This window comes from Lynx canadensis, chromosome B1, assembly GCF_007474595.2.
Source record: "Lynx canadensis isolate LIC74 chromosome B1, mLynCan4.pri.v2, whole genome shotgun sequence".
NCBI classification, from domain to species: Eukaryota; Metazoa; Chordata; class Mammalia; order Carnivora; family Felidae; genus Lynx; species Lynx canadensis.
This window is the reverse complement of record NC_044306.2, coordinates 199654801-199671860: the sequence shown is the minus strand read 5'-3', so window position 1 is coordinate 199671860 and position 17060 is coordinate 199654801. Positions and strand designations below refer to the sequence as shown.

Here is a 17060-nt window from a genome sequence, read left to right as displayed (position 1 = left end):
ATGGGTGAAGGTGGTCAAAGGTACAAACTTCTAGTTTTAAGGTAAGTAAGTCCTGGGGGTACGATAGAGAAGAAGAATACCGTGTTGTATGTTTGAAAGTGGCTAAGAAATTAAACCTTGAAAGTTCTCATCACGTGTACAAACTGTAGCTGTGTGGTGATGGTGTTCCCTGGACTCCATTTTGGTGATCATTTCACGACATGTACAAATACGGAGTCTCTGCGTCTCACTCCTGAAGTTAATGGTGTGTGTACGACAGTTCGCAATTAAAATCCATACGCACGCACACACGATCTCACGTCCTAAGGCAGTCTTTAACCTGTCCCTCGAATTTGGAAGCCGCGACTGTGTTTGGTTCACTGCGCCCCATCTGTTTAGGTTTAAAAATAAGCCCCATCTCTCGGCGGGGCTGTGGGGAACCACTCTTCTCCTGGAACCCGGCCTGGGCCTTGCAACCAGGATTCCCAGGCCTGATGACCGAGGAGCCCACGGAACCAAGGAAAGCGAACGTGACGGTTCCCGGAGGACTCAAAGGAGGGAGGCAGAGAAATCCAGGGACAGTCGGGAGGCAGCACCTGGTGTAGCAAAGCCCTTCCCCTGCGGGTTGTCCCCGCTCTTTCCCCCACACCTCTGCAAACTCCAAGCCTCTCCTGGGCCCCAGGGTCTGCACAAACCTGGGAAGTGCCCCATGGTCGGAAGAGAAATGTGGGTTTCCTACTCACCACCTGGCATAGGGCACCCCTGCGGTTATCGTGGCCTGAGGAGAGCGCCCCGGGCCTTTCCAGAAAGATCCCCAGCCAGCTCAGAATTGGCTCCTGGCTCTGCCACCTGCCAGCTGTGTGCCTAAGCAGGTCACCTGCGTATCTTATGTCTGCAGGCGGGGAACAAAGCCTCGTGCTCTTCCACGTTCATCAGGAGAATGACTAGGGATCAGGGCTCTGAAGAGATGTCAGCCTCATGTGCTAGGCCCATTATGGGTTAAACTGTGTCTTCCCCTCCCCAAAATATAGAAGTTCTACACCCTGCTACCTTTGAATGTGGCCTTATTTGTAAATAGGGTCTTTGCAGATGTGATCAAGTTGAGGTCATTAGGGTGGGGCCTAACCCAATTTGACAGTGTCCTTATGAAAGGGGAGACAGGACACAGAGACCTACACGCAGGGAGAAGCTCGAGAAGATAGAGGGTGGGAGGGACGAGTCTGTAGCCGAGGGCCGCCAGGAGCCACCAGAAACTGGGAAGAGGCAAGGAAGAACTCCCCTCCAGCCTTCAGAGGGAGCACGTCCCCGCCGTATCTGGGCTTCTGACCCTCGGAACGGAGATACGCCCCGTCTGCTGGCTAAGCCCCCAGCGGTGAACCTGCCACGGCGGCCCCGAGGGCTGGAGCTGTTTCCGGGGGGGCCAGGGCTGGCTCGCGTCCCCTGAGGTGTTCTCTGTCTGCTGCCATCCCTGTCCCTTCCCCAGCACGCCAGGTTGGGTCACCTGCTCTCCTCCTCACCCTTTGAAGCCCTGGCCGGGCCCCTGCCTCCCCTCCAGGAAGGCTCTGGAACATCCCAGCGTCTCCCAGCACCAGCAGCACAAGCATGGGCACCGCACAGCCCAGCATCTACTGTTTCCGTGCTTCAAGTGAAACGAAACTGTGTCCCAGTTTGGAGAGTCTCACCAACCTCCCCGCTCCCGTGAGACAGCTAGGCACATTCTAGAAAGAAGTGTGAAGTTACTTAGAGCTGTTTCGCGGGAGTACCCTTTAGGCTGTTTCCTATGTCAACACACCCTGACCAGAAGCATCCTGGGGAGCCCCCAGCCGCCAGCGGCCCCACCTTTCAACCAGTTCCAGAATAGTCTGACTAGAAGACAAACTGGCCACTCGCTGCCCAACGCGCGTCAAGAGCCCTGGGTTCCAGGCCCGCCAGGCCCACACGCATCGTGACTCCGGAAAGGGCACGTGGCCCCTCTCCGCCGGGAAGTGGCCATGCCAGCCCAGCCCCCGGGTTTACGGTGGGAAGCCCAGGAGACCCCAGCCGGGCAGTCGGGGGTGGGCAGGGCGAGCCCTTGCTTCACAAAGCCCATCCCCTCACGGTGTTGCAGCACCGGGACACGGAAGATGCTCAGAGACCATCGCATCTGGCACCTTGACGTGTGACGGAGGCCCGGTCGCTGAAAAGGCAGCACCTTCGAGTCGAGCCAACGAGACCCCCAGGTAGTCTGACGAGCCCAGGGACACACGCAGGCAGCGAAGCAGCAGCCACGTGCAGTGGCCCAGCCCTCATGAGCACAAAAACAGGGGCGGAACCATGGCTGTGTTAGAATCCCAGGAGCCTCTGAGGATCCCAACACCAGGACCCCACCCAGAGCGAGGGAGAAGACGGGGGGGGGGGGGGGCAACGACTAGGCCTCAGGAGCATTTAAAACTTCCCAGACACTTCCCGTGCACAATCTAAGCTGAGGACGAGGTAAACGGGGTAAACCCCTTCTGCATGGGATTCCTGGAGCCTGAGGGCTGCTGAGCTCCCCTCCCCCCACCCAGCCTGGGCACTCCTGTGCCCAAACACCACTATTAAGGGTAGCTCCAGAGACTGCCACCACACTCTGCGCTCTAGCAGACGGTTAACCACGGCTCGTGGACTCCTCCTGACGGCTCCCGAAGGCAACACCATGGGCTGCGTTTTACCCTCGGGGACGCTGAGGCTCAGACGCGTAGGTGGCCGGCCCAGGGCACACCGGCTGGGTAAGCCGAGTGGTGTCTCCCAAGGACATCCAGGTCCTAACCCCTGGAACCTGTGCACATCATCTGCTACGCAAAAAGTGACTCTGCCCCTGCGAGGAGACCTCCTGGAATATCCGGGTGGGTGTGAGCGAAGTCCCAGGCGTCCTTGCGGGAGGGAGCAGAGGAGACAGAGCAGGGACTGGAGGACGCCGGGCCAGGTGGAAGAAGGGGCCACGAGCCAAGAAGTGTGGGGGCCGTGGCTCTGGCGGCTCCAAAAGCCCAAGAGACTGAGCCCCCCAGCGGGAGCACCTGCCAACACCCGGATGCAGCCCAGTGACACTGACTCGGGGCTTCTGACCCCCCAGGACCGTAAGAGAATGCGTGCGTGTTGTCCTGAGCCACCCAGGTGGTGGCACTTTGTTACAGACGCCCCCGGGAGCTCATTCGCCTCCTCCGGAGCGCAAGGCCCCAGCGCGCGCCGAGGGAGACGGAGTCACTGGACCCAGCTGGCCGGCGGCCCATCTTCTCAGCGAGTACTTACGGAGCAGCCCCCGGGCACCCGGAGCCAACCCGAGCATGCCCACGTCAAATGGAGCACAAGTTCCGTTGCCAGAGGTGCCAGTCGGTCTGGGTTTTGTGAAGCAAACGATCACACACGGGAAGGAGGGGGGCCCCGGGGCCGCTGTGCCCCCCACGGGCTCCCGGAGGCCTGGAGGGCCTGGGCTGCCAGACGGACGGCGCCTGCTGTCGCCTGCGCTCGGGCGGGGCTGTGGGCAGGGGTGGGGGGCAGGGAGCCCCCGCGCTGGAGAAGCACCTTTCCTTAGAAGCAGGGCTGTTCTTTCAGAGCCGTCGTCTCTGCCGGGCACCCCGGGGCCCAGTGCTGGCGACGGACGCTCTCCCTGGCCCACAAAAATGGTTTTCAGTTTTGTTGTAAAACCAGGAAGAAAAGAACCGTATGATGATAACGGGTCCAGCCTGGATTATATTCTTCAGACCGAGACAGTCATATGCTAATGTCCTGTTTTCTTTTCCTAAGGACGAAGGGGCTAACAAAGGCAAAAAAGGGCCCCGGGGCCCTGCCTTCTTCCACCTACGGAATCCCAGGTGGCTGGTGGACATTCTCAAGAAGGTGGCTACCTTGACCTGTCCTTGGCCCCACCGCATCAGCCCTGCTCTCCCCTGCGTGGTGTGAACTCATCACGACTCGGGAGGGGGGGAGGGACAGGAGGAGGAGGGGAATCCCTACTGTGCTTGGGGAAGACGTGGGGGCGGGGGGGGGGGGGTCTGGGTCTCGGAGGAGGAGCTCATGAGGGCAGCAAGGGTGGAAGGCGTGTTCGCAGAGGAAGAAGGCTGTGCCAAAGCCCAGAGGCATTTGGGGACGCGGTGCGTTCGGCCAGTGTGGCTGGCACATCACATGTCCTGCAGGAGGGGACCCAAGCCAGGTGACACAGGTCCCTGTCTGCCACATCAAGAAGCAGGAACCCAGACGGTTCCTGGGCACTTGCAGAATTCCAGGAGGCAGCCGCCTCTTTGTGACAAGTTACCATTTGTCACAACACCAGGAGGCTCCAAGTTAGCTGAAGGACACGTTCGCCACCGATGTGTGCGTGCGTGTGAGCGAGAGTGAGTGAGAGGAAGCAGATTCTACATCACCCCCAAATGTGTATCACTTCTGTGCAGCTGTCAGTAAAAACTCCAGAGCAGGAGACTGTGGGAGGCAATCACGGCTGTTCTACCGGAGCTGGACTCCTGGCCGTGTCCACCGGCACTTGCCGCGTGGGGGCCCAGGCCGTGCCTTGGGACGCGGCCTTCCAGCGACCAGGGGCCAGCCCAGCACAGGGTGTCCGCTGTGTTTGTGCCACTGACTCTCCGGGACCCAGAAAAGGCTACAGATCCCTCTCCGAATCATGTTCGAGATACGCACAACACCATACCTGGGACGGCGCGGAAAACCCATCGTGCTGAAACGCCGTTGTCAGAAGACCGCAAAAGATATAAACTGATGATACATATACACTTGTATCTTTATTAACATCAAGCAAGATCTGAGAAATACCGTGATTTCAAAGAAAGGAGGGGATCCGGGCACCAGCTACGGCGTGACACAAAAACGCCAGTGCTCTGCACCGGTGAGGGTCACAGGCGGCACTCGCCCTGCTGTCGTTCACTGCCTGCGGCCAAAGGGAAAGGACTTGAACTCTGCAAACGGAAAAACACTGCTAAAAGAAATCAGGGAAGACGCAAAAAAACAGGGATCCCAAACAGCCGAAAGCAATCTTGAAAGCAAAGAGTAAGTGGGAGGACTCATCTTCCCCAATTTCAAAACTTACTGCAAAGCTACAGTAATTAGGACAGTGCGGTACTGGCATAAGAATAACCATATAAACGGGATGGCACAGAGAGTCTAGAAATTAAACCCTACGTCAAGATCAACTGGTTTCTGAATCGAGTCGCCATGCCCATTCAGGGAGGCAAGAACAGTCCCTTCAACAACTGGTGTTGGGACAACTGGCTTTCTACAGACAGAAGAAGCTCGAAGCTCGACACCTACCCCACACCAGCCACAAAAATTAACTCCAAATGGAATAAAGACCTAAATGTGAAAGCTAAAGCCATAAAACTCTTGGAAGAAAACACAGAGGTAAATCTTCATGACCTCAGACTTGGCAGGTGGCACACCTCTCCTGCTGGGGGCCCCCGGGAGAGGTCAATGGTGTCTTAGAAGTACCACCGAAAGCACAAGCAGCGAAAGAAAAAATAAATCGTACCTCAAAACGTTTAAGTTTTGTGCCAGATTATGTTTTTGTGCAAAGACATGAAAAGGCGACCCACAGATAGTAGCAAACATCTGCAAATGACAGATCTGATGAGGAGCTGGTGTCCAGAATGCAACTCAACAGCACAAAAGCAACCCAGTTCGAAATGGGAAAGGACTTGAACAGACACCTCTCCAGACAAGATGCACGAACGGCCAGCCAGCGCGGGGGGAAAAGCACTCAGCGTCATCAGCCCCCCGGGAAATGCAGATCAAAACCACAGTGAGACACTGCCTTGCAGCCGCTAGGACGGCTAGAATTGAAGGGACGGAGGATGACAGGTGCCGGCGGGATGTGCAGAAACCGGAAGCCTTGCACACGTTGCTGGGGGGGCTGGGGGATGGCGCAGCTGCCAGAGAAAACAGCAGCTCCTCGGTGTGTCAGACACAAGATCACCGCGCGAACCGGCAGCTCCGCTCCCGGGTGCAAACCCAGAAGAACGGAAAACAGGTGTTCAAACAAAAGTTGCATGTGAACGTTCACAGCGGCGCTGTTCCCGCCAGCCAAGAGGAGGAAATGGCCCCAGTGCCCATCCGTGGATGAAGGGATAAATCAGACGGTCTAGCCATACTACCCAGTATTAGTCATAAAAAGGAACAAGGCGGGCGCCTGGGTGGCTCAGTCGGTTAAGTGCCCAACTTTGGCTCAGGTCATGATCTCACGGTTCGTGGGTTCGAGCCCTGTGTCGGGCTCTGTGCTGACAGCTCGGAGCCTGGAGCCTGCTTCGGATTCTGTGCCTCCCATCCTCTCTCTCTCTTTCTCTGCCTCTCGTGCGCTCTCTCTCTCTCTCTCTCAAAAAATAAATCAACATTAAAAAAAATTAGAAAAGAAAAGAAGAAGAAATGAGGCACCCATCTGCCACGACACGGATGATCGGTGAAAACACACCGGTGACAGAAGCCGGTCACAGAGGGCCATGTGTCGTATGGTTCTATCCATGTGAGATGTCCAGAACAGGCACATCCGGAGACAGAATGTACATCAGTGACTGCTCAGGGCCGACAGGGCAAGGAAACAGGGTGACTGCTAATGGGCAGGGGGTCTCCTGTCGGGGTGATGAAATGTTCTGGAACTACACAGTGGTGATGGTTGGACAACAATGCAGATCACATGTCACTGAACACTTTGAAGTATAAAAGTTACGTTACGTAGATTTGACCGCACTAAGGAAAGATGGGCCAGGGAGAGAGACAGGAGGCAGGCAAGACACAGGCTGGGGCAGAGGTCCCGGCAGCCCGGCCCCAGAGGCAAGACGGAGCTGAGGGATGTTTTCTGGAAAGAACAGCCAGGAATGGATGGCAAACAAGATGTGGGCCTCGGGGCAAACTTTATAAGGAGGGGACCACGTACCCTGGATTCTTAGGACAGTCCTGGCTGCTAGTTACCGCCCTGGCATCCCCAATGTGCAGTGTCCACGGTCACTCTCAAAAGCGTCCCAATCTGGGCCATAAGTTATATAGCCACTCAACTTACAAGACCCTTGTGCACACCCTAGTTCTCTAAGGATCAGTGGGGAACGGGGCAGCACCCCCATTTTACAGGTGGGGCTTCCTCTCCTGCTGGGGGCCCCTGGGAGAGGTCACTGCTCGGAGGGGGTGGGACTGGGACATCCAAAGTGGGGGAGAGCTGGCCCGCAGGTCCTGTGCAGCTGCCGGTGTGGGAGACAGAGCTTGGTGGGCTTTGGGGTGGCAGGTGGATGTGGGTCTGAATCCTGTTTCCACGGGAAACAGGCTGCCCGTCCGCCTGCTCCTTAACCTCTCTGACCTTCGTTCCCCGCCTACAAAGTCAAGCCAGCGAGATCAACCTTCAAGATTGTTACTAACACAAAAAGGAATGACACTCGTAAAACTCGGCGCCTGAGTCGGCTCTGGGTCGATGGCTGCTAGGTGCTCCCTCCTCCGCTCCCTCTGCCCTCCCCCCTCAGGGGGGAGGGGAAAGGAAACGTGTTTTCTGCTGAGTAATGCAGTAAAAAAAAAAAAAAAAAAAAAAACTTGGAAAAATAGGATGAATCCTGACATCTTCAAGCATGTGCAACACTAAATATTTTAGGTAACCGACAAAAAAGTGAACACACAGACACCCCCTCTCCAAGATGACTCAAACCACTTATTATCCGATTCTGGATGAAGCCCCCACTCGACAGCTGGGCCAGAAAACCGTGGGCTCTGCCACCACAGAACCTGGCATCCGAGTCCCGCGGGACGCTCGGCTGAAGGTTACGGGGGTGTCCAAACAATTCTGGGATCTCCAGTGCCACTGCTTGGAGACCTCCCCCACTGCCGAACGCCAAGGAAATGGTGTTGCCGTTCATAAATATTTAACAAATGCGTCTCAAAACACACCGGGGGATCACTGGAGAGTGTGGAAAACAAGCTGGGTGCACAGGAAGCTCAAGGTCATTAAGGAGGTGAGAAGAAGGTACCAACCACCCACAGAATCATTTGTGACGGGATGCAAAGGGATGCCCCCACCGTAGGATCCACCGCCAACACAGGGGGCCATTTAGACGAACTCGGTCTCTCCTCCTAGGACATCCTCCCAGCTCTGCACGGACCACGAAAGGCGTTCACGTGCAAGGCTGACCTTGGAATCTCACGGAGCCCCAGAGGAAACACGGCCCCAGGGGAGGGGGTGCAGGTTGCTCACCCAAACCCTCAACTCACAAAGAGAAGGCGTGTGGGTCTCAGAAACGTCAACAGCTCTCCCTCGCGGCAGCCACGGAGCATAAAGGGCTCAGGAGAGCCCCGACGGAGCCTTCCTTTAATCTGCCTAATTACGGCCCCTCCATCTTCCAAGATGGGAGGGGGGCGTTAAGCAAGCAGCCCCAGCCGCACCCTGACACCCCGCCCTGCGTGGGTGAGTGGGAACACGCGACTGAAAAGATGTTTAGGTTTACTTAATTTGAGAACCATCTCAGCCTGTGTTTATTCTCCGCATAAATACACCTCCAATTAATTAAACGAGCACTTCCCTCCTTGACTAACCTCTTCACAAGCCTAGGCTTTTGGCCGCTGCTGGGTGATTCATCCAGCAATCCCAGTGTGGCGGAGTCTTACAAAACCCTCTCCCCATCAGCGGTTACCTAGCAACCAGCCTAGCAACCTGGGAGCCAAGAGATTCATCCCCGAGCGATAACCATAAAGTAACATCCAAAAAGACATCTCGTCTCAAGGATGCCGTCCAAAGGTATATAAAGAGGAGGCGCAAAGCAGCCGGCTTCCCCGCTCCCGAACCGCACAAATTAGAGACAAAGGGGGACACGTTATTTACTTGTTGCTCCAACAGCTGAAAGACGCAGTTCCATTCCCGCAATTCACACAGGGAGACGAAAAGAACGGAGGCGGTGGCTGGGCTGGGAGCCACACAGAAGCCGCCCAGTCACCGAAAGGATGAGGAAGAGGTTCTGTCCAAAGCAAAGCTGTGACGGAGCCCCCAGCATGGCCCAGGGTGGAGGCCGAACCTTCCATCACAGATCCGTCTCCGGGTCAACCTTCCCCCCCCCCCCCCCCCCCGCCAAGTTCCCCAACCCTCGGCCAGCTGATGCGTCGCAGGAGGAGCGTGCCTTATTGTGGGCTCCACTCAGAGACGCCAGACACCTAATTGGGCAAGAAAAGGCTGGGAGAACATTCCAGAACGGTGAACACCATCAGCACTTCAGAAAGGTGCCGGCCCTCCTGAGCCTGCCCTGCCCTTGTGCTAGAATGCACCTCCAGCCACGAAGGGCCACGGGAGAGCTCATCGTCACAAGGCACATTCCCAGGGTCCAGGTCCCTCCGCTAGAATCAAACTTCAGGTGATTCTACCGCAGGCGGCCCCCGACCACACTTAGAGGTACAGTGCACTGGGGGCCTCCCCTCACACACAGACCCCACAGCAGACGCGTGGGGAACCAGGTTAACTCTCCCTCCCTGTTGAGAATGGTGTCGGGGCACAAGCCCGAGGTGCCCACAGAACGCAGGTCCTTCAGCTGTGAGCGTCTGGCCCACAGGCCTCCAGGTCAAGCTGGCCAGGCCACACGGTTCAGGTGGCAATCTGCCCCTGACCGTGACCTTGGGGGTCATCTGCCTGGCCGGGAGGGAACCGGTGACACGTGGAAAGGACTTACATCCACATACAGCCCAGAGAGAGGGCTCCATGGGGAGCTGCCTTACTCAACAAGCAAGGGTCCGGCGGGAAAACCCTGGAAATCTCCCCAAGTCCCCATGCACTCTGGGGCCCCCAGCATGGCTAGTCACCCAGTGATTCATCAAGCTGTTCCCGTGCCTATATATAGCCCCAAAGAGGAGGGGCTGTCATCCTGGCTGGCAGAGAGAGGCCACACTGCTGGACCTCGCCAGGACATCTGGTCACACCTAGAGAAGCATGGCCCAAGAATGGCCCCTCAGAGGAGGGCCCGGGGCGGAAGGGAGCCTGGACAACATGACACGAAAGGAAGAGACCAGAGAAAAACGATGCTCGCCCTGGAGAACACTCGGGGGTACGTGGCCCACCACACATCCCGAGGCTGCCAGTGAGGAAGGTGACTTGTTGACCCGGAGCCCGGCTCCCTGTTTAGATGCTGCTACTTTCTCCTAACATTTGGCAATGGGAACCCCAGGAGGGTCAGGTTAATCCCCGGAGGCTGCATGGCGGAGCTGGTATCTGAGCCGGGACTGGAAGGAGCTGGAAGGCGGAGCCCAATGGGGAGGTGTGCCTAGCAGGCCGTGTGGTGGGAAGGCACTGGCCTCGGAGACACGGACTAGTCCGAAGGACCCCAGCCCCCTGGTGACCACCTGGGACTCGAAAACCTCACCTGTGAAACGGGCGAGCACCGCCCCCTCCGGGGTGGTCGTGAACCCTAAGGAGGCGGCAGGTGCTAAGCACACAGACTTGCCTGGACTGTTCATGCGGAAAACCGGGGAGACGGGCTCACTGCAGTGCAGTGCTCTACGGAGCGCCTGCTGTATACATCACCTTCTCAGACATCCCCCAGCAGGAGGAGGCAGAGGTGAGACAGGATCCTGCCACCACAGCCCAGTCCACAGGGACGGGCTCAGATCTTCTGGGCAACGGGCACCAGGTAACCACACAGATGCTCGGCTGTGGCTGCCCAAAGCCCTCGTGGCCAATGTGTGTCACCCGTGCCTTAAACAGGGAACCTGGGGACCTACAGCAGGTAAGCATGCGGGGAAAGCACCGGAGCTGGGGGACAGAGCCTGCACCCAATGGACCACAACAGACGATGGGCAGCCGTTCAGGTGCCACGCTGCACCCCACTCCGCGGGGACGTAAAACGCCAGGGCTGAGAAGGGCAAAGGTCAAATCCGGAATGAGAAACCCAGATATCCAGGTGGTGTCAGCCATCAGAACGATGGATATGATGACCTTGAAACCGAGGTCATTTCTGCTTGGGCCGGCAGGCGGCAAATCCCCAGGGCACGCACCGCGCAGGTCACGTGAGTGGCCGCAGATGAGGCACCTGCTAAGCCGGCTGGCCAGAGTGGAAAAAGACGTCGACCTTGAGTCAGTCCAACCCGGTCCCGGTCATGAGCTTAAAGCCACAGATACACTGCCGAGCCGGGAGCCACCGGACGAGCTTCTCAGCCCACGTACCGTCCTTATGGCACCAGCGGGAACCACAGACGTGGGCCTCTCTGCGCCTCAACGTTCCCGCCGGAAAGGGGCTCTCCTAGAAGTACCCACCTCTCGGGGCAGACAAATAACACGGGCGAGCACCCCGCGGACGCAGCAGATCGTGACTCTGACGGGTCCGCAGGCCAGGCAGGCCCTGCACGGTGTCCCTCCAGCCCACGAGGCAGGCCGGAGCGATGGGAAGGAGGGACTCAAGGTCACAGCGCACCCCGGCTTCGCCAGTCACCCCGCGGAGCCGCCTCACCTCTGCAGGCTTCGCTCGCACCTAGCGACCGACCCACGGGGTTTCATGAGCTAGAACCGCACATGGTGCGTGAGGTGCTGTGGGAACTGCTGGGAGTGTGGGTGTGCGAGCATCTGTGCACCCAGACACGAGCAGACTGCTCACACAGCCACACGGGGTGAACGGAGAGGCAGCCACGGCCCCTCTGCAAGGTCTGGGCCACCCCGTGGCGTCTCTCAAATCACCCCTTTGAATCTGGGTGACGGGCACCGTTTTACCACGTCTTGTTTCCCAAAGAACAAGTCCCCAGAAGATCAGTGTCTTAACTTCCTCCTCAAGCAGCCCAGCTCTTCCCACCCTCAGAGACCACCCAGCCTGTGGGGGAGGCTCCATTCCGCCCCCCACTTGGCTGGAACCCCGCCCCTTCCAACAGCTCTTCCCCCCCTGGGAGAACCGTCCAGAGACAGGCCTCCCCCCCTCCATGAGTGAGCGCTTCCAACGGCCCGTGCACAGACCACACTGGCCACCAAGCCCCGTGCCTCCACACCCTGCCGGGGCCGGTGAAGGACGGAGGCTGACCCCCAGACAGCTGGGACTGCCCCGGCCCTCAACTTCCCCACCTGCAAGATGGGTTATAGACCTGCCCTCTGGGGAGGAGGGTCACTGAGCTCGGCTGGCACAAGTAAGGGGCCCGGAACCGGGTCTTGCACGTGGGGAGTAGGCCGCCTTATCTTTGTTAGTCTGCTTCCTCCCTGGAACTTTGGAGGTAAAGACTTCAAGTCTGGAAAGTGATTTTCCCCACGTGGGTGACCGCTGTCTAAAAGAAGGTTTAGGGGTGGGTTTTCCCCTTGGACTCACGGCTATAGAGAAGGATCTGGTGGCGGCCAGAGGGGCGGTGGCGGGTGGTGAAGTCGGGGAAGGGGGTGGAGAGCACTTACCGTGAGGAGCACCGAGTAACGGACAGAGCTGTTCAACTGCTACGCTGCACCCATATACCCGCGACTAACAGAACACGGTGTTAGTTACGCTGGAATTTTTTTTAAAAAGTCGTATGTTAAAATTGAAAAACGTAAACACTAAAAAAACCCAAAAAGCCCAACCACACTAAGTTACGTGTGGTCATTCTGGAAAAGCAAGGAAACGAAGAAAACTTAAAAGCCACAGGGCTGGTTTTGCACAGCGGGGGTCAGCCAGATGAACCGTGTCTTGTCCCGACCCCCGTCACTTCGTGGGTCAGCTCGGCGGTTCCCTCCTGGACACAAAGGCAGTGTAGTCCCCATCGGGGGCCACTCACCTTAAACCTCTCGGTGACCCCCTCGGTGATGCTGACGGTGAACTCGGCTATCTTGGGAGGGCGCACTTTGCCCTTCTTGCGATCGGGCTCGTACTGGGTCTTAGTTTTCACCACCACCTTGTTGGGGAAACAGAGAAGCAGAGCGTCAGGGGTGCGGCCAGATACATCCAGACACAAAGAGGGCAGTCGAGTCGCTGTTTGGCCACCAAGTGTTTGGCAAAAAGAACGAGGACAGCCCCCATTTATGGGAAATCTCGATGCCGGGGACTTCTAAGAAACTGCCCGTTAATAACCCTGATAGCAGCCCCAGGAGGAAAGTATGATAACTCGGGGGCAGAGGAGTTAAGCCGATAGGTGGCAGGGTGGACTCCTGACACGGTGCTCATTGCACTCGTATCGCAAGCCCAGTGGTTGGGAGAGAGCGCTTGGTTTCCCTTGGTCTCTACGCCGTGGGCAAAGTGAGGCAACAGGGGAGTAACCGTTTCCCTCCAGGGGCAGGAAGGGGCAGGAGCCAGCTCGCAAGGAAATCGACCTCGTGGCTGTCTCCACCCCACGATCCTCTCCCTCTTCTGCCCCTGCAACGGCCCCCAGAGGGTCTCCCTCCTCTTCTTCCCCTCTGCCCCCTGTGAAGTGGGAGAGGCGTTTGCACCCAGGAAACCGGCCCTACCCTGCCCCGTACACCCCCTTCCCCTGTGGCCCCCCCAGCTTCAGATGAGCCCCGGCCCGCCCTCCAGCCTCCTCCCTCGGGCTCCCGGCCCCCTCTTCCTCACACCTGCGGCCGGGACGGTTTCCTCTCCTGTCCCCACCGGGCAGGGAGGCGCCAAGAGCTCACACGTCTCCAGCCCCTGGTCCCCGGCTTCCGGAAGCCAACAAGTGGCCGCTGGACTGCGGAGAGCCAGCGACCCCCACGCTCTCCCTCCCCCAGAGAGGGCGGCACGCAGCTTGGGGGAGACACTCGGGCAGACCTAGGAAGACCCAGCGAGTCAGGAGCTGGAGACGTTGTCCGAGGGAGCCGGGACCCTGGAGCCAGCCTCCAGGAAGAAATCGGGAGAGAAAGCGGCCCGTGCCAGCCGCCACCGAAAAGTGACCCAAGGGCCACGCTCCTGCTTTCTTCTTTGTTCCTTTCTGTGCACGCAGCTCTGCAGACATTGAGAGGGAGGGCGTGCCTGGAGTGACAGCCTGGGCGCCCACGTGGGGAGGGGCAGCCGGCTCCGAGGCAGTGTCTGCGCATCACCCTACTGTCCTCGAGTCCCAACCGCACCTGACTGGCTGTGTGACCTTGAGCACGTGCCTGACCGCTCAGAACCTCAGGGTCCTGGCGCGCAAGCGGGAACAAGGCGTCTCCGACTGGGCTGCAGTAAGGAGGAGGAGGGAGCCCGGTGGGTATTCTATCAGCCCGGATCCCTCTGCATCTTCCACTGACACTAGGCGACCTTGGACAAGACCCTCTATTTCCACATCTGTACCACAGGGGCAGCAACGGTAGTTCCCTCCTAACGTCAGCTCGTTAAAGAAACGTAAGCCCGTCCAGCACGCAGACAAGTGCCTGGCCCCTGACGAGCGTTCATCAGACGTCCGGGGAGATGCCCCGACGTTGCTGCCACGTGACTGCTGTCCCTGGGGCACCTCAGCACTCAGTACACATGCTCAGGACAGATTCCACCTGGAACCCTGACAGCGTTCCCTGACCCCATAAGCCACGCCACCTGGGACAGGTGACATCGCCCCCCTGAACCCTGGCTGTGAGCATCACAGCGCTGTTGTTCAGGTTAAGCGAGGTCTAGAGTGACACATGTCTGGTCCCGAGCAGGGCGGGGCATGAGGCCCTGCCAGAAGCTTCTGTATCCGGGAGGAGTGTGGCCTTCGGCCACGTGACCTTGGGCACATCTCGTGAACTCTTTGAGAGTCGGTCTACTCATCCGTGACCGCTGAAATCTTCCAGCCTAATCGTTGGTTCCTGCTACAATTCCTGTCCCTGGAGCATCGTTGCCAGCTCCCTCTCTCTGTCTGAACACCCCCAGGGATGGGAGGCTCGTTCTCTTTCCGACCTACCTGGGCCACTTCTGGACGGCACAGCAGGTTGGCCAATGGATTGCACACCTGCCTGAAATCCCCCTCCCTGGTATAAGTCAACTGAGTGCCAGATGGTTCTGGAATGGAACAGACTGAGGGCCCAAGAGGAGGCTCAGGCTGAGCAGCGGGAGTCACCTGACAGAGGTGCTGCCTCAGGACGCAGCGTTGCTGGCACAGGCTGCCACCACTCTTGGGCTGAGCTGGGAGGGGAAGGTGGGGGCGGTGGGGCCGGGCTGAGCTGGCCCGCAAGTCCAACTCCCCCGCCCAGCTGAGGCAGCCCGGCCCCACCCCTCCCCCAAGCTCCTCGGGACCATCGGTGCCCCAGAGTGGCCCCACGTGGCCTGGGTGCACAGGTGCGACGAGCTGATCCTCTTGAACTCAAGACACCTGCTGCCAGCCACGATCCTGCCCCTGCCCCCCAACCCAAAACACAGACAATAAAGTTGGGGGGACAGAAACCACTCCAGAGAGCTGAGTAGGTCAAAGAGTCCACATGGGAGTAAAGGAATCTTCCAGAAAGGAAGGACCCACCGCTGCAGATATTCCCCCCCTCCCGGTCCCCGCCTGGTGGTCAGCAATCCCCAACGTGCGGGAATAAAAGACAAAGACCTGAGTCAGACCGTCCTCACCAGGGCTAAATGAGACAACACGAGGAAACGCACTTTGGGGAATAGAAGGAGCTTAGTCGCGGCCAGGGTGGTTTTTAAGCAGCGGCAAGGTGGTCAGAACGGATGCCGTTTATTACCGTTTCAGGTCTGAGCTTTACAATACAATTGTGGAGACTTTCAAACATCGTATGTTTACCTTTTTAAGTGTTAGCTCTCGAAAATATTCTCCTCGATGTACAGAAACTACTTGATTGGATACTGTATTGAAGAAAAGAAGGGACTCTTCAAATCCAGCAAAGAGAACCCACTTTGGGGAAAGGATGACGAATGATTGATTGTCCCCGGCTACACTAACACACACTAATACCCGGGCGGGTGAGCGGAGAGAGCCCTGACTTGAAGATTTCACAAAAGGAACAAAGAGAGGCGGGAGGCTCCCTGTAAGAAGGGACACCTTGCAGCAAGTCTGGGAGGGGCGGGCGGAGAGGATGCGGACGGGAATTCAGCCCCTGAGGAGGGTCCATCTGGCCAAAGAGAGGGGCCTCCCCACCGCGAGGGGGCAAGTCAGGCTGACACCGCGCCACCTGGGGAGGCACGCGGGGCAGCCGCGCCCCTAGACTCACCCCGGACCCACGGCCCCCTGCTACCCTGAGGCAGGGCTGGGGCGGCGGCTGTGGCGCCAGGGACCTCTCTCGGACAAGACGCCCACGAAAATCAAGAAGGGACCTTTCCCCCACCGCGCTCCCCGGTCAGGACGGAGCTGTCACCCAAGGCTGGGGGCGGGGGGCCGGGGGTGGGGGGAGCACGTCTCCCGATCCGGAATCCCGCGCGGGCACGTCGTCCTCCCCGGGGGGCTTCCTCCCTCCGCCCGGGCTCGCCCCCACTTCGCGTCGCCAGCGCACCGCCGCGCGTCTCTTTTGTTGCGGCCGCCGCCCGAGACTTGGGGGTGCGCACCCGGCGGCGCGGGGGTGCCGGGGGGGCTCTCACCTTGTCCGGGGGCGGGAACTGCAGCTGATTGACATCGAGGGGCGTCATCAGGGGGATGGTGTCGAAGCCATCCTCCAGCAGCGGCTGCTTGGTGCCCTTCTCCGCGAAATTGTTCCCCAACTTCACCATCGTTCCGGGAGACCCGAGGCTAGCGCCTGCGAGGGAGGGCCGGGCGGGAGTCACCGCGAGCTCGCCCGCCCCCGGGGAGGAGTCGGGAGGACGCCGACCCGGCGGGGCTGGGGACGGTGGGGGGGGGGGGGGGGTCCCGGCCCCTCCCCCCGCGGGACCCGAGCGCAGGGGCGCACCGCGGCCGGGGAGGGGGCGCGCCCCGTCCCGGAGCCCCGCGCGGAGCCTTCCCACCCTCCCGTCCCCCGCGCGCCGTCCCCGTCCACCCGCCGGGGAGCCCGGCGGCCGCGGACCCCGCCCCGGGCGGAAGGGGCGGAAGGGTCGGGCCCGCCGGCCGCACTCACCCACGCCGGCTCGCAGGTCTGGCTCCGAGCGCGCCGCGAGCCTCCGCGTCGGCCGCTCCCGCGCGCAGCAATGGCGGAGGCGGCGCCGCGCGGGGCCGGGCGGGGGAGCCGAGCGATTGGGCTCGCGGCCGCTCCCTCCTCCCGCTCGCCGCCTCCCTTCCCGCCGCCCCCGGGGCCGCCCGTGCGCCGGCGAGTGCGCGGGCGGCGGCGGCGGCAACTCCGCCCTGACGCAGCGCGCGGGGCCGCACAAAGG

The 17060-nt window shown here is 59.4% G+C and overlaps 1 protein-coding gene across 1 annotated transcript in view; it reads right to left on the bottom strand.

The window, feature by feature from the left end:
- NSG1 (neuronal vesicle trafficking associated 1) overlaps positions 1-16855 on the bottom strand; it is a 30633-nt gene extending 13778 nt beyond the window's left edge. The window contains exons 1-3 of the mRNA XM_030314216.2: positions 16808-16855; positions 16338-16492; positions 12670-12786 (exon numbers count right to left, since the gene is read on the bottom strand). Of these exons, the coding sequence (XP_030170076.1) occupies positions 12670-12786; positions 16338-16466 (246 nt within the window). The 5' untranslated portion in view covers positions 16467-16492; positions 16808-16855. The remainder of the gene's footprint in view (positions 1-12669; positions 12787-16337; positions 16493-16807) is intronic.
- Between the last annotated feature and the right edge of the window lie 205 nt (positions 16856-17060).